The sequence below is a fragment of the Caretta caretta genome, chromosome 8 (assembly GCF_965140235.1).
Source record: "Caretta caretta isolate rCarCar2 chromosome 8, rCarCar1.hap1, whole genome shotgun sequence".
Classification (NCBI taxonomy): domain Eukaryota; kingdom Metazoa; phylum Chordata; order Testudines; family Cheloniidae; genus Caretta; species Caretta caretta.
The window spans coordinates 81,692,437-81,717,605 of record NC_134213.1 but is presented as its reverse complement, the minus strand read 5'-3'; the positions used below and the strand labels follow the sequence as shown (position 1 = coordinate 81,717,605).

Below are 25,169 nucleotides of genomic sequence, written 5' to 3'. Positions count from 1 at the left end.
TACAGAGCACTCAGGGATTAATAGCAATCCCCATGGGATCTGCCCCCATCCCTGCGAACCCACCTACAGGCCATACTGGAACACTTGAGACCCTTACTATCAAGTCCCAGACTTTGAACACCGAGGGCACAGATTTAATCAGAAATCACCTCCAGTGGTAGAGCCTGAGCCCTCTCTAGGTCAGGCAAAAGAACATGAGCAGCCAGTACCTCTGAATCTGCCAAGGGCTTCTTTTTCATTTGTAGATAAGGCAATGATACCAGTCTCCCCCTCCTCAAGATGATTACAAGCAGTACCATGAACTTCTCCAGAGGAATACTTAAACCCTCCCACATTTCGCTGGAAGAGGTTCAGGTTCCCCCTCCTCTCCATGTCGTCATAGACATTCTCTTGTCAGTGGCACCCTCCAAAGTGGCACTTCCTATGAATGAGGCTGTTTTGGAGCCAGCTAAGGACACTGTAGCCACCTGGGCCCCTTCCCCAAAGAGAACTGAAAAGAAGTATTTTGTTTCCCCTAAAGAGGCAGAATATTTGTTCTCTTACCCAAATCAGAACTCTCAGGTTGTCTAATCTATCACAGAGCAGAATGACTAACCAGTCAAGGATCATTCCTTCAGACAAGGATGCCAGAAAGAACTTTTCTTCAGCCAGTCTACTTTTCCATATCAAGAGCTACTGAATGCTCATGTCACAATACAACGTCATGAACTGCCACAAGAGTTAACCAATAAATTATGTTAGTAGTGTAGGCCCCAATTCCAGGCTATTCTGGAAAGCTAACGGCCAGGTCATCCCTTCAGCTGTCATTGGACATAGCGGACACAGCTTCCTGCTCCGTGGTGATGTCAGTAGTTAGGTAGGTAGGTTTCTTGGCTGCAGCCATTAGGGTTCCCCAAAAAGGTTCAGGTGATGGTAGAAGATCTCCCCTTTGAGGTTAACAAGCCTTCAGCAAGAAAACCAGTGAGTCACTCACTCCAATACTCTCATGCCACTCTCCATTCCTTGGGAATGTGCACCCCACCATCTTGCAGAAAATATTCTAAAGTGGTGCAGCCCCATGGCCATTCTACCAGAGGCCCCCTGAGCAACCAGGAAAGCACCATAGAGTACAGTGCGGCCGACACACCACTCCACTATTGTCCTTGTCCAGACTCAGCTGCTTAATCTAGGTAGGGGCTGGAGAGACCATAATCGGGGAAAGGGCTTTTTCTCCAAATACTTCCTGATCCCCAAAAAGAAAGGGAATTGCAGGTTCATCCTGGACCTCAGGCATTTGAAGTCTTCATCTACCACATAAAATTCAGGATGATTACCCTAGTTGCTCTAATCTGCTCCCTAAACAAAGGAGACTGATATGTGATTCTCAATTTAAGATGTTTATTTTCATAAAGACATTCCCCCAGCACAGGCAATTCCTGCATTTTTCAATGGGTTTAGAGACTAAACCCAGTACAAGATGTTCCCCTTTGGCCTTGCAGTGGCCCCAAGGGTTTTTACAAAGGTCATGGTGATGGTAGCTGTGCGCTTGCGCCAGCAACTCTAAAATATATTTCCCTCCCTAGACAGATTCCTCATAATGAGAGACCTCAGCATTCATCTCAGTCTTTAGACAACAATCTGGTCCTGCTTGGTCCTCCAAGGCTGCATGGTAGCATGCACCTATGTGGCCCCCTTTTTCCAGGCTACACTTGTGCAGTATCCTGGCTTGGCTGAGAAAGGTCTACCTTCCAAACAGAGATTCCTTGGACAAGAGAATCTCAGTTCCTCATAGCATCTGGACACCTCTCACCTGGTGGGAGAAGGACATTGTTTGTGTGGTAGTTCCCTTTGCTCCCTTCCTTCCCACAAAGGCACTCATTATAGATGTGTCTCTATGAGGCTGGACAATTACGCAGCTCAAGATTCCTGGACTGTCAGGTACCAGACCACCTAGGCACAACTGCTGGCCTGCTCCCTAGCTAACTGCGCTGCAAGGAACCTTAGAACTCTTAGAACAGCCCCTGATTGGCTGCTAGTTTAGCAGTCCTGCTTATAAGCTTGGCCCCCACAGCAGTTTAGTGGCTGCTCAACGCATACCACATCCACAACTGTACTTGCCCTTGTTCCAGCCTGCTTCCTGTCCCTGCTATGTATAAACGAACAGAGGGGACCAGAGTCCGTACCACTCTGGAGGGAGGCTGGCCCGCTCTGAAATTGGTGCACCCACCATCAGATCATCCTCACTGCAGTGCCAGGAACGATGAAATCCTGAGCAGACAGCCTCAGCAGGCATTTTCACAAGGATCACAAGTGGGAACTCCACATCGGTGGTACAGCAGATATTATTCTCATCATGGGACCTCTTTACCACTCAGGGAAACAAGAAGTGCCCAGCCTATTGCTCTTGAGACACACAGGGGCACAACTCCGGAGGGGATGCCCTCCTAAAGCAACGGTCAGACCTATTGATATATGCCTTCCCTGTCATCCCTCTCCAACCTCATATATTCTGAAACACGAAGTTGGACAAGGCAATACTGACTTTAATAATACCATGGTGGCCATGACAGTCCTGGTTCACCATGGCTCTGCAGATGGCCTCCTGCCAGTACGTTTACTTACTGCCATCTCCAAACCTATTGTCACAGAATGGAGTCAGGACCAGCCATCCCAACCCAGCATCCCTCCATCTGGCAGCCCAGATTTTGGATGGGGAATGAATTTAGAGAGATCCTGCTCAGAGGAAGTCCAATCCCTCTATCTCAATAGTTGGAAGCCCTCTCCATGAAAGTGTGATGCTGCCACATGGAAGCGATTCTCCTTGTGGTGTCAGAAGTATCAGTTGTCTCCAGTGGAGTCAGGGATTCCTCTTATCCTGGACTGTCTTCTCTCCTTGAAGCCATCAGTTGTATCAGTTCAGTGCAGGTATATTTAGCAGCCATTAATGCCTTTTGTTGCCCCCTAATGGTGGAGAACTGCTTTGTTTTATTCTACCCCACAACAGTAAAATTCTTAAAAGGCATTGTCAGAAAATTCCTGCCAGTATCAAAGCATATGGCCACTTAGGATATGAATCGGTGCTGTTGACTTTGCCATTTGAACTCTGGGCCTCCTGCTCCCTCTTCCACTTATCTATAAAGGTGGCTTTCCTAATGGCTATCACCTCAGCCCGGGGAGTGAGTGAGCTTGGGGTATTTATTGCAACCCCACCTTATATGATTTGTCATAAGACAAAGTATCTCTGAGATTGCATCCCAAGTTTATCCCCAAAGTTCCTTCTGACTTTTACTTCAACCAGACAGTCCACCAGTATTTTAACCAAAACTTCACAATATGAGGGAGCACAGAAAGCACTGTTCCCTACATGTATGCAGTGCTCTGACCATCTGTCTGTACAGGATACAGCCCTTTAGAAGATCTCCAAGGTTATTCATCACTTTTGCTGAGAGGATGCAAGGAGAGGAAATATCTTCCCAAGGACACTCAAAATGGATCTCCAGCTGTATCCTCTGCTAGCAGCTTGTGGAAGCCCCGCCTCCTCAGTATGTCATGGCTCATTCTACCAGAGCTCAAGCTGCTCTGGTTGGCCTCTCTACAAGGAATCCCAATCTTGGGAGATCTGTAGGGGCCAACTTGGGGCTTCAGTCATACATTTATCAGGCACTATTCTTAGAGTGAAGTGTCAGCAGGTTCCTTACCTTATAGTAACTGGAGTTCTTCAAAATACGTAGTCCCTGTGGATATTCATGACCCACCCTCTTCCCCTCTGCTTGGGTCCTCACATGATTAGAAGTAGAATAAGAGCTGGAGAGGCAGTCAAACCATGCCACTCCTTATGCTCTTGGATGAGAGCAAGAGGAGGCAAAGGGTACAAACTTACCCGTCACTACTGGTGAAGAGTTTCAGAGTAGCAGCCGTGTTAGTCTGTATTCGCAAAAAGAAAAGGAGTACTTGTGGCACCTTAGCGACTAACCAATTTATTTGAGCATAAGCTTTCATGAGCATCCACTGAATGCATCCGATGAAGTGAGCTGTAGCTCACGAAAGCTTATGCGCAAATAACTGTATTAGTCTCTAAGGTGGCACAAGTACGCCTTTTCTTTTTACTGGTGAAGAGTTTCCAATCCAGGGTGCATGGTGTGCATGTGTACCCACAGTGAATACCCATAGGGGCCACACATCTCAAAGACCTCCAGTTACTATAGCTGTTCAGGGGCTAAGCCATGCCTGATCCATGGGTGTCTGATCCAGGAAGCATCCTACTGGCACACTGCAGGATACTCCAAGCTAGCTCATTAAGGCAGTTAGGCTTACAGCTGAGCTTTACTACTGGCCTGAAAAGAAATGCACACTTTCAGTTAGCATGCACTACAGACCACAGATGGCAAACAAGCGAGGGGTCTGGGAATGCCTCTTAGCTGGCAGGCCACACCCCTGTGGTTCTATAGAACACTGTCCGAGCTCCCCAAACCTAGTGCTTTCCCAAGCACTATTACTAACATCATGGAAACTTCCAAAACGTGCCAGTCACTTTACAGACTTAGAAGGATGAAGACTTTGTCACAAAAGTGCAACATCTGGAAGGTACAGTACTAGGTAGGGAATTTGTCTGCTGCTTGTGTAAAGGGTGGGAGGAGAAGTTCCCTGTGTTCTCCCTCATCCCCATTACACTTGTGCAGCACAATGCAAAATTTGTCCCAGGCACAGGAGGGCGAGAAATGATCACATTAATCTACTGCAGTGTGTCTCAGGCAGGTTACAAAATGTACTCAACTCTGACTTTGAAGAGACTCCTAATTTCGAAAGCAAATCAGTCTCCATGTCCATTCCATCAACTGCCTCTTTTCCGAGATTCTAACATCAGTTATTAGGTGTCAGTTCTGATGGTGATTTTTGTCATGTGGACTAAAAACTGGTCTGAGACCACCAGCTCATTTCACATGGGCTTCTCTGGAAAAAATAGTAAGTGCTGTAATCATTTTCATCGTTTTTGTACTTGGACACATTCATTATCTTCCACCACGGCATAAATGGTACTTCAGACATATAAAACAGCATAGCGCTTGGCACAATCAGCTTGTAATCGAAATTAAACAATGTCTAGACAATAAAATGGATGGAGAAAGTAGACAGTGCTACACAATGGTTTAAATTAGGTGCCCTTGTTGTGTCTTCTAGGCTTTTCATTTGTTACCGTGGAACAACTTTTAAAAATTGTTTTCCAGACAAGAGTAGTACTTGTGAGGGCAAGAAGGAATGAAGAAGGGCAGCTATAGAAGGGATGGAACTAGTGAGAGGAGGAAAGGGCTCAAGGGGGAAGGAAAGATGGAATGGTGGCAAGTGGAAAGAATGGTAGCAACAAGGACAAAAATGGGGTGCAAAACTTAAGGGGCAAATGGGTGAGACAGGAGCAGGTAAGGCGGAGGTTAGTCTAACTTTAGATAGTGATGTTCAATAGGGCAGAATGAAAATGTAAAATGTAGACCAACAGGTTAAATATGGCAAACGCAAGTTGTATGAGAAGGTAGTGACTTTTGGTGAGGCTAGATTTTGGTAAAATTCGGACTTTGAAATGTTACCCTTTGTCCATAGTTGAATCAGCATCTTAGGGGTGAAACACTCCAAATACCATTACCAGTCACCTAAATATACTTGAAAATAAACCGAGGAGGTTTTTTTAAGTCAGTAACGTCCTCATTATTCAACCTGTTAAACTTAAAGTAGTTTAATTTCTTTCTTATCTGTTTTGACAGCTGAATCTTATCTTCCTGGTGATCACATTGTGCAAAATGGTGAAGCACTCAAACACTCTGAAACCAGACTCTAGCAGGTTGGAAAACATTAAGTAAGTGCTTTGTGTTCAAGTATGAGAACTATGATTATTTTCTGATTACTGAACTGATTGAAAGCTACTCTCCATTAGGAACACATGGCTTTGTCTCCCAGCAACTATGAATGTCAGTTAGAAAGAAACAGTACCAATCCTGCTTTCCTTACATTGTTACTATAATGTCACAGATATTGGTCAAAATTAGATCATTTCAGCCTGGAATTAATGCCAAGAAATTATGTCAGTATCTTCATGGAAATTCCATAGCAAAGTGGCAATTGCATTTGCATTTAAAATGTAGTTCAAAATGACGTTCCTGTTTGCATGGCTGATATGATTATGTTAAGTTTGTTTTGTTAAATGGCGTTTTTATTTTAGGGATTCTGAGCAGTTTTCATTTGTAATCCAGTTCTCCCAAGAGAAATGACTCCCTTACTATTGTTAACTTGAAGATTATTTGTTGTTTTCATGCTAATTGAACAAATGTTTACTTTATATTGGTGCTGTATTTCAGTATCCCTTTTGGAGAGTAATGCAAGTGTTACGTAATTAATAAGAATCTTACAGCTGTGATAGTCTTTTGATAGTCTTTTAGTGTATTCTGTTTAGTGCTTTTTTCAAACTGAGGGCTGTTGCTATAAACTCTTTGAAGGGATGGTGTAACTAAGGGTTGGTTGTGAAAAGGTGCTACAGATTTGTTTTGGATACTGAAAATGGCAAAGACAGGTTTACTTTAAGGCTAACATTGCAAACCAGATGCTATAGATAGGTCAGTATCAGCTTCATTGCATGTTGCATGATGAGAGAGAGCGCTAATCTTTAGCATCTCTCTCTTTTCTTCCTTTTCCTCTTTCTGTCTTCTCATCCACACCAGTAATTACCGTGTTTGTGATGGCTACTATAATACGGACTTACCTGGGTAAGATAGAACCCTACATTAACAAATTCCTAGCATGATATTTTTAATTTTACAAACTCCGCCAATATTGTGGATCACCCTTACTTTTAATTAACTAGTTTGGAAATATCTAATTTGCTAAAGTATTTTTAACTATTATATTCCTTTATGATTTTAAATTGCTTGCCTCTGCACTTTGAATTTCCTAATTTTGACTAATTTTTATTAAAAATACAAAAATGCTTTCATATTAATTTCTGTTACAATTCTGTCTAATAATTTTGTTTCTCTTTTCTGCTTATAATGCTTTCTAGCTATGAAGATAATAAACCATTTATCAAGTAAGATCATTAGTTAGATGTGGAATGCACTGACTAAAATCCCTTTCCCCTTCATTCTGTGCTGTTCTCGACAATTCCTTTTTCCTTAAACTAGTCATGTTGGAATCTCTGGATGTATCCATATTTTTGTCACATTTCAGCAAGGCTCCTTCATGTGGAAGTTAGATCACTTAGTCTTAGTTTAGCTGAGTTTGCCAGAATATTAAAGCTTTAGGTTCTAGGTTTTTACTCTGCTGTTTAACTTTTGTGTATTTGTTACATTATTTGGTGACATATGGAAGAACCACTGTTCAAAATATAGGGCTCAGTTAGTGGTTAAGCTAGATTTACCAATCTCCTTTGTAAAAATACAGATAAAGCAGTGGGGTAGCTGGGGCTTGTGCTATACCTTTGCATTTTAAAATAGTTTTGACATCTTGTGCAGTTCTTGAATAAGAAAAAGGTCATATCTACTGTTGCTGTTTCCACTGGAGACTGAAAGTACCAAATGGAATTGTTCTTTCTTTAATAGATGAAAGGTTAAAGCCAAGGATTTTTTGCATTTGAATGTGAACCTAGTAAAAGTCAACTGCAGCAACTGAAATGTTAATATTGGAGTTGGCGGTATGCATTTTTATCAGCAGTGTTACTAAAATTAATTTTCTTTTACAGGTCCTGGGTCTTAGGTGCATTTGCTCTCCTGTGTCTTCTTGGCCTAACATGGTCATTTGGCCTGCTGTTTATCAATGAAGAGACTGTTGTGATGACATATCTCTTCACAGTATTTAATGCTTTCCAGGGAATGTTTATTTTCATCTTTCATTGTGCCCTTCAAAAGAAAGTAAGTTACTGAAAACAAACACACATGGTTTATACCTCTTCAGTAGCCTGATATTTTTAGAAAAGAAATAGCAATGAAGAAAAATGGGAGATGGAGTGTAATTTCAAGGGAAGGCCTGTCTTCTAGTGGTTAGATCAACAGTGGGGAACTGGGAGTCAGAAACCATTGGTACTGTTTGCAGCAAGTGCCTTGCTGTGTGCTCTTAGGAAATTCATTTAACTACTCTGTGACTCATGCAGCTGTACACTGGGTATTAATAGGACACTGCAAAGGTGTTGCAAGGCTTAGTTAATGTTTCATAAAGTGGTCTGAGAATCTTGGATGAAAGTTACTGTAGGTAACTTCCCACAGCTCCCATTGGCCGGGACTGGTGAATCACGGCCACTGGAAGCTGCGGGCAGCCATGCAAATATAAACAAACTGGCAGCCCGCCAGCGGATTACCCTGTGGGGCCACAGTTTGCCCACCACTAAGTTAAAGCATCAAACAATGGCTGTTCAACTTTCCAGTCATTTACAATGTCAATGGGTTTGGCTACACTGCAAATTAAGGTGTGGTTGCAATGCAGCTAGGCATATCCATACTAGCTTAATCTAGCTAATGTGGGTAACAGTGGCAGTGAAGACACAGTGGCACAGATTCTGGTGTGGGCCAGCAACCTGAGTACGTACCCAGAGTCCCCAGGAGGCCTGGACTGGGGAAGCTAGTCCTTGCTGAATGCTGCACCACCACTTCCTCACTACCAATCTTAGCCATGCCAGCTAAATTAAAGCTAGTGTGGGTATGCCTACTCGTGCTGCAATCAGAGCCTCATTTTCAGCTTAGATGTGTCTCAACCTGCAGGAGATCACTTCTGGGGTTGAGGGAGTACTGTACCCTCTATATCAGTGAAAGGTCCTTGTCTTCTCTCTTGAGAGGTGCCAAGTAGTGCCAGTGGTGATGGGTGAGGGTTGCAGTGTGGGTAACTGTTCATTTCAGAGTCAACTGAGAACCCAAAATTAATGTAATGCTGAACACCAACAGATGATAGAAAAATGTGGTCATTAGTGGTAGGTAGTATGTGAGGTGGAAGGGAGTTTTCCAAAGTTGACAATTTTTGTATTTTAAAAAACGTTGACAGGCCCAAAGACTGTCGAGTGGGCTCACTTGTAAATTCCTGTGAACTGCTGACCCTGCGGCAATAGTCCGTGTGTCAGCCTACAGGTTTAAAGCTGAATATCCTTTTACCAATATCCTGAGCTGCCCCGTGTGTGTGGTTATTGTATATGCATTACTCTTGCAGAAAATGGCAACTGTACCAAAGAGCTTACAGTCTGCATCTGAGTCGTATAGCAAATGAGGGTAAAACGGATATGTAATAAAGGGAGGGGAGAGGGGTAAAATGAAAAATTATAGTCATTATCTTCTCTTAAATGTAACCATTTTGAAATAATTTTAGCAAATTTACAATAGCCATTTAGCCACTAGATATTTTAACCAATTTACATTTTGGAACTTGTAATCATTAGCTCCTGTTACATGTACCTCACGGGACTTAATTAACTCAATGCTTGTAAAGTGGTTTGAGACCCTTAGATGAAAAGGGTGCTAAGTGCAAAGTATCATTCTTGTGATTTAAATCGTGCATGCTCACCTCTTAACTTTGTGTGTTTCTTAATTTGAGGTATACAACTTCTTCCATGCAAACTGTTATAACGTGTTTTAGGAAGAGATCCAGAATAAAAAGAGACAGGTTTCAGAGTGGTAGCCGTGTTAGTCTGTATCAGCAAAAACAAGGAGGAGTCCTTGTGACCCCTTAAATTTGTTAGTCTCTGACGTGCCACAAGTACTCTTAGTTGTTTTTAATAAAAAGAGAGAAGTGTTTTATCAAGTTGGCTATAGCACTCCTTACACATTCAGAAAGGGAAAACCATTGAGATGGGATTGAATATAGAAAAGGGGGAAAATGTAAACATAGTAAAAATGCAAATAATTTCTAGATTAGGATATTTTAAAATTTTGCCTTTTTAACCACTTATATAGGATTTGAAAACCAAAGACACATTGCTGTTTTATTTCCTGTTCTCAGGCATTGTTTCTATATTAAGTGGAGTCAAGCAATGTTAAAGTGCCAGTCACGTATGAAAAAAATTTAATCTAGATCAAGAAGATTTATACCTGAAAGAATGCTAAGGCTACTATTTAAGGTTTAAAATTTTCAGTGCCTTTCACTGGATATCATCATCCTGTCCCTGTCTGCATAGCTAATGTAGTCTTTCTATTCTGTTATTACTAGTTGGTCACTAAACTGAACAGAGATACAGAATTGTGGAAGAGAAAAACTATTATGTTTCCAGTCCTGACAAGATGATAGTGCTGTTACTGCCATCAGTTTCAAACAGGCTATAATTTAGAAATAATGACAGTGGAATGTGCAGTACTGACAGATAATGTACATTCACAGCAATGTAGGCATTAGGCAAAACCGGCCCTGGAGGGTGGTATTTGGGTAAAATACAGCTTTGATTGCTATTGTCCCTGTTATAGTGTTTCAGAGCATTTAATATCCGTTAAAATTCAGAAGTACATTTTCCTTTGGTGTTATGTCAGTTAATGATACAGAACTTTACATTTTCATGAACTTACCCCATTTTAATTATGTATCTGTGATTATATTTTTGTATGGTATAGATGGATTCATTTAAAATACGTACAGTGTCCCTTTCCTTTACAAAATTTGTAAGTTGGTATCGCTGTATAAAATTCAAGCTTTCACTGAAAAACTGATTTTTAAGTTGAGTAGTCAAATTTGCAGCCTGCTCATGCTTTTATAAAAGCATCATGATAAAACTATGTACTCTCTGAATAAAAGACTTGGGGGGTTTGAAAGCAAAGCCTGAGTTATGCAAAAAAAACTTCATTAATTTATAATGGGTTTTCAGTACTACATGTGAAAATTTTACCTTTTCTCACACAATCTCTGTCTCATTTTCATGTACAGTCACAGGCCAGGTAAACTTTTCAGAAGTGTCTAGGTGACTGTGGAGCCCAAGTTCCATTTTGAAAAGAAACTTGGGAAATTAGGAGTCTTAGCAGCCAGATGACTTTGGAAAAGTCCTAGTGGATAAAATTTTTAGAAGCATGTCTTTTACTATCCATGCAGTGCTGCCAGGATATGTGCACGCTATAAGAATTACTTAGAACCAGTTGTCAGTAAACACATTTGAGGGAAAGAACTACTCTGTAAAATAGTTCTGATGACTTTAATATTAATAAACATCAATACATCTAATCATAAAGCTGCACCATGAAGACGTTCATTTAGAAACATTTATGACATTCATTTATGACTAATCATAGGCCAAATGTTGATATCGTTACTTAGCTTTTTTTAATCTTTATTCAGACAAAAATCTCATTTAAAACAATTGACGTTTCAGAGTTCAAACTTCCTGGGAGTCAGCAAACATACATAGCAACAAAGATTGTATTTCTTGTGCCTTGAAAGAAGTTCTGTTGAGTTACCTGGTGGCCTGGATTCTACAATCCAAAACTTGGTACTGAGACATTATGGCAGAGCCTTCACTGACGTGGTTTCCGTTCTGCACAGATTAGGGCAGTTTTATTGTAAATTTCACACACGACAGAAGCAGCAGTAGCTATATTAATAAGCAGCTATGTTTGGATTGCATATAATAAACTTTTTATGAAAATTTGTTCATAGGTCTTACAATGTGTAGGGTCCGTTCTCCCTACGTTGTAATTTCTGGAAAGAGATTACTTTCATGGGTGTTACCCATATAATTGAAGAGCAATTATATTGCAATATCCAGCATATGATGGTGGGAAACTGGACTCAATATTTTTGCACTAAAAACTAAAGACTGGAAAGCCTGAAGAGGAAAAAATACCAACCTAATCATTTATCAAAGAACGTTTGTTTATTCCTGCGCAAAACAGTTATTCCATTAAAAAGAAATTACTCACAAAACTGCAAAAACACAGATGTGCAGTAACCTGGTTTACATATATTGATCTGTGATAGGAGGCCTTTTTAAAAAACTATAAATACCTTGAATTACAAGCTCATCAACTGCATCAAAATGATGAAAATTTTGAATTTGTGTGTCTCCCATAAAGGAATTTGTTTAAAATTCATTAATAGATGATGGTTGGTCACATCCTTATCTCAAGGGACATATTTATTGTGCATCTGTTTTTTTTAATTATCCCCATTGTACATCTACAGGTACGTAAGGAATATGGAAAGTGCTTCCGACATTCCTATTGCTGTGGTGGACTACCAACTGAGAGCCCCCACAATTCAGTGAAGGCGTCGACAACAAGAACTAGCGCACGCTATTCCTCTGGCACTCAGGTAACAAAGACTTTGACAGCATCTTCTAATTAACCTTATTTACAAAAGCCTACTGAAACATGTTTCATTCATGTGCACTAACTGTCTTCTCATTATAAAGATCTAGGTGGCAAAACATGGTTTTGTTTTGTAGAATGGATTTCTTTTTAAACATTTCCTTTCAGTTTGTTCTTATGCAAACATCCTCTTTTTTTTTTCTTTTTTTTTTTTAAGGGAGCTGGCAAGGATACCATCATATTTTATCTAATTGGAATTTAGTAGACTAGACTTTTCATAACAAAGGAGCCAATTTATTTTAGAAATTATTTAGGTTAGAGCGAGAAGCAATGTAAATGCTTCACATGATGACAGACGAAAGGGGGAAAATCTGTTTGTGCCCTAAAATACAATGTTTATGTCTCACTGCTTTACGTTAACAGAGTCGTATAAGAAGGATGTGGAACGACACTGTGAGAAAACAATCTGAATCTTCCTTTATCTCAGGTGACATCAACAGCACTTCAACACTTAATCAAGGTCAGTCACTGGGAACATTTCAATTTTAGATGACTTAGATTTAATAGCATTTGACAGATAGAGTTGAAACAAATTTGTGTTGGAAAAAAAACTCTCGAACGCATGTTGTCTAAAATTATAGTCTTCCACGAGCACATTTTAAAATCAATGTTCACTCAACTTGCCCATTCACTATAGAAGTTGACTTTCTCTATTCATGGGAAATGTGTGTTAATAAGTTTCTTCAATAATTTAGCTTAAAAGCAAGAACATAATTTTAAAACTTTACTAACCTTTATAGGTTAAATCTGAAACAGAAATACAAGTGCAGTAACATTTTTAATGCATATTTGAGACTGTTTTTTAGACTCAGAAATGTTCCCAGTGAAATCAAATTGACACCGTTTCTATGCAAAAGACATGTGTAAAGATTTTTTTCAGTAAAATTTTTATCCTTTCTGTGACAGCATTGTGTCTGCTATGTGTAATGGCCCCAAAAATACACAGCCACATAAACTAGATTGCAGGCTTCTGGTGGCCACAAATTTATTAATCGTTTTAACTTGAATTGAAGATTATCCAGCATATCTAGTCCATACAGTATGTAACATTTGTGAAGGCCCCAAACACATGCTAATGCCCATGGCCATCCAAAAATGAGGAGAGTTCTAGCCACAATCACCACCACTCTTTTCTCCCCTCACCAAACTTTGTGCCAAGGAGCCACTAATGGAGGTAGGGCTGTTCTGTATTAAAGCTGAATGCAAAAGCCTGTCACTATGTCCCTTTCCCCCTATCTGTGCCCTAGCTTTACCTTTTCTCAACTCTGCACCCACATTGTGAGAAAAGGGTATATGAACCTGACCTTGCTGCAACAGACTCCTGCTAAATTGGCAAAATTTAAAAAGACAGTAGCAAAACTACTATTAGTGCTACCAAATTTAGCAACCCCTATAGATGCTGCTCAGTTCAGGTGAAAATCCTTAGGAACCATAACCAGCAAGCCCCTTTATCTTCAACCCACAAACTAAGCATTAGTCCTAACTGCTGAACCTTGGAAATGAGGAAGGCAAAAAACAAACCACCAGCAACACACGAGGATGCTGCTTAGGGTAAAATTACTTCCTGACCCCAAATACAACAGTAGGCTAAACTCAGTGAACTGCCATCCACCTGAATCTTTACATCTACTCTAGAATCTGGTGAACTAAAATTAACCAATTGCTGGCGGTAGAAGAGGAGTTTGCTGCTGCTGGGAAGAGGTATGCCCTGCATAGGCCAGCAGAAGCCAGCCTGGGACCTCACCCCTTTGAAGCCCATCAGTCCCCAGACTTGCTCTGCCTGTGCCATGGCCTTCAGCTAATTCAAAGGCCAAGGTTAATGTGATGTTGGGGCCTAACAGCCATACCACTAGGCAATAGGCACAAGGTCTTTTCAGGGGAAGAAACCATGACCAAATGAACCCCTTTCCCTTGTGCTAGTCTGCCAAGCTTTGTAAAGGGTTTTAGTTACAATATCACCATTAGAATGACACAAATCTAAACAAGCTAATTTACTAATTAACTTGGGCTTTTGGGGTTTTGTAAATGAAGCTTTAGGATAAAATTGACAGAAAATATGGAAAGGTTACTTACCTTACGCAGAAACTGGGGTTCTTCGAGATTCTACCCCCTGTGGGTGCTCCACTTAGGACACTACTCAAAGAAGAACTGTTGGTAACCTGTACACTAGTAAAAGTAAAACAAGCTAAAAGTAAAACATACAGGAGAAGATTTAATATATTGTAATATGGAAGTGCACTGGAATTAGTATTTCTCATTGTGTCCAAGTAGCAACTTTTACAAGTTAGGGTAAAAAGCAATCTAATTGTTAACCAAATTAAACTACTGTCAAATAAAATTAGCATAATCTGTCAATAAAAGAATTCTCTGAACTCCAGGAATTTCTGCTACCTAGAATAAAATATCTCTAGTAGGATAACGGCATTAATATTTAAAATATAATGTCTTTGGCTATTGCCTGAATGAGAATCTAATAAATTTAAATATAGTATGAAAATGTGGATGGCTTTTTAGCTCTCTTTGGACATGTAATGTATTCAGATAACATTAGTCCCGATGCAGTTGTGCAACTCAATACAACATAAGTTGAATTTTACCTTAATGAAATGTTTAAAATCATGTTTTCAATCAAAGGTTTTAGCATAATTTTTCTTCATTATTCTGACTAGTTTTCCTACTAATTTAAAAACCAGAAGTCACACAGCCAAATTAACTGGTTTTTAAACATTTAGTTTTTAATAAATTATGCTGAAACTTTGTCTAATAAATTACTTGAAATCTTGTGTAAATGGTGATGCATTAAAGTTGAAAATTAGTAAAAATCTGTTCATGTTATCATGTCATGTTTTATTTTATCTTGCTAAGCCAATTGTTAGAGAAATTTAGACATTTAAAAATTTATTTTTAAAGCCTGGCAGATATTGTTGCAGCATGAATCTGTTCCAAAAGAACATATGAATGGTTTAATTTCTTAAAGCAAAACATTTTGCTTTCTCTTCAGCATGTGCGCTTTCGCATATACTAAGATAGGCTTGTTGCAGTTTGTCATTCCTTGTATTTCTTTGAAGAAAGTTATTTCTTTCCCCCTCCCCTCTGCTTTTCAGAGGTTAGTAATAACCCAGATGTTTTCATAAGGGATTGTCCAACATCTCTAAATTAATAAAATTTAGACTTTTCAGTTCTGGACCACAGTGTTCAAGATTCTTGATTAAGCTATAGCATCTTCAAATAGAATATGGATCCCTATGCACTTAACGGCTATTCTTCTTTAATGTTATTTTTGTATAAATCAGTAAATGTCATTCTTAGCAGGTGTTTACTTTGGGGATTTGGACAGCACCTGTGAATTACTGAAATTTAACTTAAGTTTTCTCTGTCCTCCTTCAAATTAGTAGTTCAAATACATTCAGAAATTTTCAGCTGAATTACATTTGACAAGTTCTACATGACTCATGATGAATAAAAAAAATGTTATAGAAAACTGTCAGAATAAAATTAAAGAACTGATGTCTCTTTTTCTGTTTCTTTGCTTTAGGAATGACTGGCAATTACCTACTAACAAACCCTCTTCTTCGACCACACGGCACTAACAACCCCTATAACACATTGCTCGCTGAAACAGTTGTATGTAATGCCCCTTCAGCTCCCGTGTTTAACTCACCAGGTGTGCTTATACTTATTGAAAAAAAAACGAAACACTTTTCTTTAGTCTGAGTCCTTTCTTTTTGCTAGCTAGAAACTCAAGTTGCAATATTCTAGTCCTGCATTCTGAATTTCTGTCAGTTTAAGAAATACTTACAGTGTTGCCAATGCCAGGCTTGTAAAACTGCACTATATTATAGTAATGCCTTTGCCATAATAGTATTTACCAATAATTATCCATGTTTTTAACACAGGTGGCATAAATCTTAATATACTATTACAGGACTGACACCACATGGTCCGAGAGCCCATCTTCAAGATATATATCACTTAGAGGTATCATGTCTATGCAATATAAGCTTCAGTTGACTCTAAATCTTGCTGAGAAAAACCTGCGTATGGAGCTGATTAGATAATAAAGCAGTGCAAGGCATCTTGACACTTTTGGATACCCTGGTGTAGAAAATTGCTTCCAGCATCAAAGATAAACCAAACTATAGTATAGTGCAGCTTTATGTTAGTTGATTTCTTTAGGAGAATCTTGAGGTTATAATTAGAACAGTTTAGTTCTCTGGAATAAGGGTGTCATCACTAACCTAACTTTTGTTGTGATATTATTCAAATGCTTTTCTTAATTGCAGAGCAGTTCATAAATGAATATATATCTAGTAGTTACAGTTTTGATGAGTCAAATAATTGCCTCTAGTGTAATTAAAACTCAGTGTTAAAACTTTGACACTATGGAGAACATAAAACCTGTTTCTGTTTTTTATTTCAAATTTCTTTTTTAACTGAACTGCAGTTTCTATTTTCATTCTCTTGTTTTCTTACTTTCCTTATGCTTTCCTCTAGCAACCTACAGAGAGACAAGTATGGGAGTAAAACTTAACTTTGCCTATCAAATGTAAATTTTTTCAGCATGGTTTTTAATGGGCACAATTAAAACATAACTAGTGGTCATGAAGTAGACTCAGCGGGCAAGTGGTTCACAATTTGCAATTGAAATGTTTCCACGTTCAAATAGTACTTCTGTAGTGCTTTTTGGAAAATAACACAAGGTCTGTAGCAAAGCCTATTGGTAAATGAGGATATGCAATGCTGAAATAATTTGCTGTTTAAAATCAAAGCAATGTCAAGCAAAAATGCTTAATAATTTACTTACATTTCTACATTCCCACAGTAATCTTGCTACAGGCTATGGAAAGATTTCAAATGAATTACCTGATCATGGGCAACAAAACTTGCCTCTTCAAATCAGTCAAAGTATATTCTAGAGTGCTTAACTCTGCAGTATATCACAGAACTCTGACTTAGGGTTATCAAATACGTTTTGGTATCTGCTTAGCAGAGCACAGAGAACAAAATTATAAAAATAAATCACTTTCATTAGGGAAATGAATGCCAGCATGCGGTCCATGTGTTGCCTCACTCTTATAAATGCCATATGTTCTGTGCAGCTAAGATCTTGAAACATATATGAAGTTACAAAGCTATGAAGTTGTTTAATCAAAGCTTAAAGAGGCCTTTCAAACAACCATCATCACTTTGTCTAATTTGGTACACATGGCAGGCTGGAATAACACAATACAAAATGACTTGCAAGTTTTTCCAAAGGAGAATTTAGCTCAAAATCAGTATTCTGCTACCAAAACAGTCTCTTGACAAAAACATATCACTTTCATATTTAAAAAATTTTTAGAAGACACTTGCATTTTCTAGAGTACGCTGCAGCTTTAAGTGTGGAACAAAGGCAAAACAAGAAAATCTGTAATCTTTTTCAAACAAAAGTTTTTTCCCCTGTACTCCTCCAAGCCTTGCATATAATGCAGCAGCCTCACAGTGATCAGTTTCATTCCAATAACATCACTTCATTCTTTCTTTATTTCCAGTCATATTTGTAGTTAAAGTGACTTTCTAGGAATCCACTAACAATCTAACTTTCCATGCTACAGGCTTTTCAGTTTCTTTCAAAACTCTTGTTTTTCTTGCCTGGGAAGCGTTGTGATTTTGTAGTTTACTTGTCTTTGTGTCTGTAGAAAATACATTTCTTTAACGCAAAAAACTTGTCACCATAAGATTCCAGTTTTTTTCCTTAAACTTCTTTTCATATCTCCAGCAGACTTACCCAATCTGTCATTCCTCCAGCAGTTAAAAGATGTCAGCCATAGCTGATTTCCTCCTCCCATTCCACAGTTAATATTTATTCTTTGGTTTAATTTCTGTGACCCATGCTTACAGAAATTCCTAACATTTCTGCATTTGAACTGCATGCCCATGGTGTCTGTGGGCCTAAGTCTTAATTGACTATACTGGTTCATTCAGTGCTGTCACTGTGACTGATGCAGACTGCAGGCGAACTTTGACCTTTAGAAGCCCGAGGCCATTGCTGGCAGACAGAATATTAGTACAAAAATTACATTAAGTGGGAAAAAAGCTGTTATTGCTAGTAATCTAATTTGCTGAACCCTTGCTCTGACTAAGTTGCTGAGAAGCTTAGTAATTCTTCATCATGTTACAATAAATCATTTTACTTTCTTTTATATATCAGCTACTCTTAGGCCAGATAGCCTGAGCAGACAGACATGATGTGAGTTGTCAAAGTGAGTCATTCCACCTGCTGTCTATCGTGTTGTTGGATGGTGCTTGTGGGCCCTGGTCCCTTTAGTGTGAAAGTTGGCTGTCCTTGTTTAACATAAATTCTTTGTATTTGTCCATTTTTCATTCTTTTCTTTACTTCATCTCCAGAAAAAAAAGGAACGGTTAGAACTGTTGTTAAATAGTTGCTTGCCAGTTATGTGGGTTTATGTTATACATTTACCTTCAGTTTTGTATGTGGCCTAATTCCTTTTTAATTTAGTGTCGTTTAGGACAAATTCTGTTAATTTTATTTTTCTAATCATGGTGTTGTACTTTAAAATGTAAATATTTACAAATGAATTGCTTTGCATTACATATGCAAGGGCATGGAGTGAACAGTTCCTTGTGGAAGAGTCATAAACCTGGTACTGAATTATGAAATCCGAATCCCAGAGTACCCCCTAAATTTCTAAATTAAAGTCCAATTCCACCCCATGGGAAATCAGTATTATTTTTTAAATACATCTTTCCTATAAGGTGTGCAACTGTTTACAGTTGGGAATGTTCAATAACCTAACTTCTTTCAAGTCTTACTTCCAAGTACAACTTTGTCCTGAACTACATTAAAGAGTTTTATACAAAAAGAAGAAAAGTAAAAAGAGTGCCAGAGAGTAACCCAAACTGTCCCCTTTCTATTTCAGGACATTCACTGAACAATGCCAGGGATACAAGTGCCATGGATACTCTACCGCTAAATGGTAATTTCAACAACAGCTACTCGTTGCGCAATGGAGATTATAATGACAGTGTGCAAGTTGTAGACTGTGGACTAAGCCTGAATGATACTGCTTTTGAAAAAATGATCATTTCAGAATTAGTGCACAACAACCTGCGGGGCAGCAGCAAGAACCACAACCTGGAGCGCACACTCCCAGCCAAAGCTGTGATTGGCGGGAGCAGTAGCGAAGATGACGCAATTGTGGCGGATGCTTCATCTTTGATGCACAGTGACAACCCAGGACTGGAGCTTCACCATAAGGAGCTTGAGGCACCACTCATTCCCCAACGGACTCACTCGCTTCTGTACCAGCCACAGAAGAAAGTGAAGACTGAAGGAACTGACAGCTACGTCTCACAGCTGACAGCTGAGGCTGAAGACCACCTACAGTCCCCCAACAGAGACTCTCTTTACACAAGCATGCCCAATCTTAGAGACTCTCCTTATCCAGAGAGCAGCCCTGATGTTGAAGAAGATCTCTCTCCCTCCAGGAGGAGTGAGAATGAAGACATTTACTACAAAAGCATGCCAAATCTTGGAGCTGGCCATCAGCTTCAGATGTACTATCAAATCAGCAGGGGCAATAGTGATGGCTATATAATTCCTATTAACAAAGAAGGATGTATCCCAGAAGGAGATGTTAGGGAAGGGCAAATGCAACTAGTGACAAGCCTTTAATAGTGTAGCAAAGAAATACTAAAGGCCACATACAAGTATTAAAAAGACTTTATTGGCCCAACGCAGGCTCCCTCATATCTGCTCAAAGAGACTATTCTGTTCACCCTGTGGTTCTCCGGTGTAAAGGGAATGACTGGACCTTGCAGTTCTGTGAATTTTTATAAAACAAAAACTTTGTATATACACAGAGTATACTAAAATGAATTATTTGTTACAAAGAGAAGAGATACCAACAAGGTATTTTAAGATATCTTCTGCTGCTGAGTTTAACAAAATTGTGAAACAAACAAACAAAGATGAAAACTTTCCAGCCATTTTACTGCAGCAGTTTGTGAACTATATTTGTAAATATGGCTGCACCCTCCCCCCTCCTTTTTTGGGTAGGCCTGCATTGTATTATATACAAGACGTAGGCTCTAAAATCCTGTGGGACAAATTTACTGTACCTTATTATTCCTGACAAGACTTTCAAAAGCAGGAGAGAGAGATTCTGCATCAGTTTGCAGTTCACTGCAAATCTTGTCCATTAAGGCAAAGATTGAAAACATGTCTAACCACTAGCAATCAAGCCACAGGCCTTATTTCATATATTTCCTCAACTGTACAATGAACTGTTCTTGTGAAAGATGGCTAAAGAAATTATATTTTGTTCTATTGCTAGGGTAAAAAAATACATTTGTGTCCAACTGAAATATAATTATTAAAAATAATTTTAAAGAGTTTGAAGAAAATATTGTGAAGAGCTCTTGGTTGCACATATGTTATAAGCTGGTTTTCTTACACTTTGTTCATAGTACTGTAGTATGTTTAAATTCCAAGTTCTACCTGGTTTCACTTATTTTTCACTGTAAACAGTGTTCTGCTTTGAGAAGTTAATTTTTATTCTTATGTTTGACTTTTTTTTATTGCCAAAAAAACCAAACAACCGATTTCCAAGGAGAAATTTCTCTCAGAAGCCAGTTATGCCATGCCTTGCACAAATTTGGTAAAATCTAGCCAAGATTGTAAATCAATTCCCTGTTCATTCTTTAACCAGGGTGGGAAGGGGAGGGCTAATGGGCACTTCTCTCAAACTTTCTGGTGAACAAAAGGTGCCTGTCCTTTTAAAAATTAAATAAAACAAATATTATTCCTCCATATTCCTTCTGCCTATATTTAGTAATTTATTTTATGATAAAGATCTAATGAAATGTAAATTGTTTCAGCAAAATTCTGCTTTTTTTCATCCCTTTGTGTAAAACTGTTAATGAGCCCATCACTAATAACCAATGTAAAGTTTAACACCTGTTTGACAGTAAATAAATGTGAATTTTTTTCCAATATAGGTAAAATGTGAATTATGTATGAATTGTAATTGGCGTGAATTTTCCTTTGACCCAGCTGTGTTCTGCTTCAAACTGCTCCCTTATGTTTCACTATTTAAATATAAAAGAATACAATAGGAGCTGCGTATATGTTGCTACTGAATAGAGGTCATCATTGCAACTTAGCATTCTAGTCACAATCACATATGATCAAAGTCAGAGACATGAGCTCCATTAGGAAATTGTACTGTAATCTCAGACATTTACATTAGATTTTTTTAAAATAGGATTCAATCTATTTTACATTATTTTTAATTTCAGTACAATCACATTTTGGGCAACTGCTTATGTGTTTATAATTGAAGATGAAGATAATGCTTTGCAATGGAAAAAGTGTTTAATAAGCAGCATTTATGTAGCTGTGTACAATCAAACAATCAAAGCACCCTTTTGAGATGGGTAAATAAATATTATCCACATTTTACCAGATGGGGAAATCGAGGCAGACAGTTTCAAGCAGTTTCTTGACAAGGCAATACAGTAAGTCAATGTTAGAGCTGGGATTTAGAAATCTGGATAACCTGCTTCCCAAACCTCTTCATTTCTCTAGACCATGCTGTTTCTGAGTTGCCTGTGGTTTTATGAGATACAAAGCATATTTTGATTTCTGTGAATCCAAACAATATTCTGATAAACCCTAACTACCTAAATAGCTCAGAGGACTTACCTGCACTCACTTGGATTTTGGAAAAATAGAATTTCAGAAAAATTAAATGACACTGTTGGAGGACATTTCTGAATTTTGACTAATATGAATGCCAGGTAACTGGGATTCAGAAAATCAGGGTTTACCTTTATTCCAACTCGCATTTTCTGTGACATAGCAACAATTGATAATGAAGATAAAAGCATATTTACATAATGTCCAACTGGTAATCCTGCCAACAGGTTTGTTAATGCTCAAAGCTGTAGTTTTTATAGTGTGTTCCCTGGAGGTAAGTGGTCTTTTCATCAGAGGCTGACTTCTGTTTACCATATATGTCACAAAAATTGAACTTTGAGTAATAAGGATTTGTCCTGAGCCAGGATTTACACCAGATTCCTTTGGATCAAAATGATTCCCCAGGGTCATCCTGCAAGCTTGGAAACTTATTTATTAACTTCTAACTAGAAAATAATGGATTTGGAAATGCTGTATGTATACATTATAAATTCACTAATTTTAGATTCTTGCAACACTTATTCATATGAGTAATCAATCCCTAGTCTTATGAGAAGCCTCATTGTCTTCCATTGGACTACCTAGTTGAGCAAGGTTTGCAGGATCATGGCCTTAAACATCTATATTAAAAGAAAGTTCAAGCGACGTGTGTGTAAAACCAAGGACATTTAATTGAAATACTGTCAATGCCTATGGATAATGAAATACATTAAGGAAGTGCTTTACGAGTATATCCTGTTGTAGCCAGATATTATAGAGAATTATTGGTTTTATTAATGTCTTTGCACAGTCTTACTGTTTTTTTTTTTAAGATATGATTTTGCTCGTGAATATCCTCAAGCAGCTATTTTTCCTGGAGTAGTTCGATTGAAATCAGTGAAGAATGGCCCTATGTAATTACATGGCTGATGTTTTGGGGGGAGCTCTTGCTTTACATTTCATGGCCTACAGCTATACCATCTTGAATTGTGAACCCATATCTGACAAACTAAGCACAGTTGGGTGAAGGGATTGGATCTAAGAATTCCAAAGATAATGAAGTTCGGCTGGTACCGGTGTTGGGGATTCAAAAAGTAGCAGTCTTTTTTTGGAGTCAGTACTTAACCAATTCCCACAGTAATGCCATGAACACACTGCTGTTGAAGGTGCCGTCTTTCAGATGAGCTGTAAATCTGCTTGTGATCATTAGAGATCCCCTGGCATTTGTGGTGTTAACCCCTGTGTCTCGACCAAATTCCTTCTTAGGTAATTTCAGTCTGTCTACATGAATTCTCTCAGCAGTTTCAGTGAGATTCAGTATTGTTCACCTCCTGTACATCACTGTGTAATGTTGCTGTGCACTGTTAAATAGCTGATACATTTCAGTAGTAGGTGAAGTAATCCTAACTCTATACACATCAGTTCAAATTCAGCCCTGAGGCTGGCAGAGGCAACTCAACTGATCCCACTGGCTGTGTCCGCACTGAACCTAGGAGGTGCAATTCCTAGCATGGGTAGACACAATCACACTAGCTCAGTTGGAGCTAACAGTCTAAATGCAGTAGTGTGGATTTTGCTGAATAGACAGCAACTTGGGCTAGTCCCCCAAGTCTGAGCATGCCGGCCCTCTTGTGATGCCCCCATGAGGTGCTGCCCACAAGGCTACTTTTAGCATGCTAGCTCAGCTTAAGCTAGCATGTCTTTCTGGACCCCACTGGGAATCACACCTCTCTGCGGTATAAATATGGGGTAAACTTGATCTATGGTTTGTGAAATTTAATAATGCACTTTCCATTTCCTTGGGGTAAAAGACCCTCCAGGAATAAAGTTTATTAATAGACTATATTAAAAACGAGCTACTTAAAGTGTTTTAAATCTTACTTAAGTCATCCTCAAAATATGTATCTGATACTGTTTTAGGTCCTTAAGCACTTCAGGAAAATGGGAAAATTACTTCCTGCAGAGAGAGACTTCATATTAAAATAGTTCACTTAAAGAACAAAATTAGCAAAAAGCAATAGTTTCACCTTGAGGCTTTTTTAAAAAATTGTTTTTAAAAAAGCAACAAGAAGCACTCAAAATGACCTTACAGTACATGGGCATGAATTGCCATTGCCTCACACATTATAACTGACAGCAGTGGAAAGTAAGTGTGAAATGACTTTACTATACTAGCAAATCAGAACGGTCTTCTACGCATTTTTGTACTCATTTTGTTTAGTGTGAATTCAGGAGGTGCAGGGCAACAGAATCAGACACCATGTTTTTGTCCCATTTTGACTCAAAACTAACTCGTTTTCCTTTGGCTTTTATTAAAATTATCTTTTGGAATGAGACTTTTTTATGCCAAAGCTCAACTCTGCATGAAGTTTTATTGCAAGGCCAGATATTTTTGAAACCATATAACTATAAATAGTTATACCAGTCAGCCCCCTATGGTTCTCAGCACAGGCCAAATTTATTGTCCTGTTACTAGGGCTCTCAGGTGGGTACTAGCCACTTATTCTTGCATCTTGTATGCCAGTTGTACATCAACCCAACCGATCCTGCCATATGGAAGATGCAGGGAGGTAGTGGGATTCCTGAGTCCAGTCTGTGGTCTGGTCCCACAAACCCACTTTGAGCAGGGAGGTCAGGAAAATTAGTGTTTTATCCCACCACCTCTTGCTGCGGACTCTGGCTACTCAAGTAATTGTTGTAAGGATGCCACAAGGAGCTATGAGATAGGGTCTTGATTTAAACAGGGAAGCATGGTGGGTTGTAGATAGGTCCCCTCTCACAAACCTACCCTGTTGCAAGAGTAGATTTCTCTCCCAGCTGAAAACTTTGGATTTTAAACTAGAATTGCACTCTTTAAATCATTCAACTAATGTCTAAAGGTTGGAGTCCAGTTCCCTGCTTGGCTGGGTGGAAGCAGATGCTTTATGCCACCGTGCCTGGGGGAGTGGGAGGTTTGTGTCCCTGGTATTTATAAGCAGCCTGGCAATTGTGGAGTCCAGGACCAGGCAGGACTGCAGATCTACCAGAGCCAGGATTTCACTCAAGGTTCTTGCTGCTGAGGACTTTTTTTTTCCAATATACTGTTTTAGAGGTTTTTAGAAATACAACTTCCAATTCCCTTTATATGCACAAAATAAATGACCAATGGTGTTTCATTAATTCATGCCTAAAAGCATTAACATCTCATTACATTATGTCACCATTCATTA

The 25,169-nt window shown here is 38.9% G+C and overlaps 1 protein-coding gene across 24 annotated transcripts in view; it reads left to right on the top strand.

Moving 5' to 3' along the window:
* Positions 1-21,276, top strand: part of ADGRL2 (adhesion G protein-coupled receptor L2) — a 492,078-nt gene extending 470,802 nt beyond the window's left edge. For 4 of the 24 annotated variants that reach the window (XM_048860984.2, XM_075131687.1, XM_075131690.1 and 1 more), the window contains 9 exons: positions 5,733-5,824; positions 6,684-6,728; positions 7,022-7,048; positions 7,700-7,868; positions 12,097-12,225; positions 12,645-12,741; positions 15,817-15,945; positions 16,776-16,793; positions 19,202-21,276. In XM_048860984.2, coding sequence (XP_048716941.1) covers positions 5,733-5,824; positions 6,684-6,728; positions 7,022-7,048; positions 7,700-7,868; positions 12,097-12,225; positions 12,645-12,741; positions 15,817-15,945; positions 16,776-16,793; positions 19,202-19,956 — 1,461 coding nt within the window. In that variant the 3' untranslated portion in view covers positions 19,957-21,276. Of the gene's footprint in view, positions 1-5,732; positions 5,825-6,683; positions 6,729-7,021; positions 7,049-7,699; positions 7,869-12,096; positions 12,226-12,644; positions 12,742-15,816; positions 15,946-16,177; positions 16,260-16,775; positions 16,828-18,471; positions 18,524-19,201 lie in introns of all 24 variants that reach the window. The other 20 variants (XM_048861008.2, XM_075131688.1, XM_075131693.1 and 17 more) reach the window with 15 other exon arrangements.
* Positions 21,277-25,169: the final 3,893 nt, after the last annotated feature.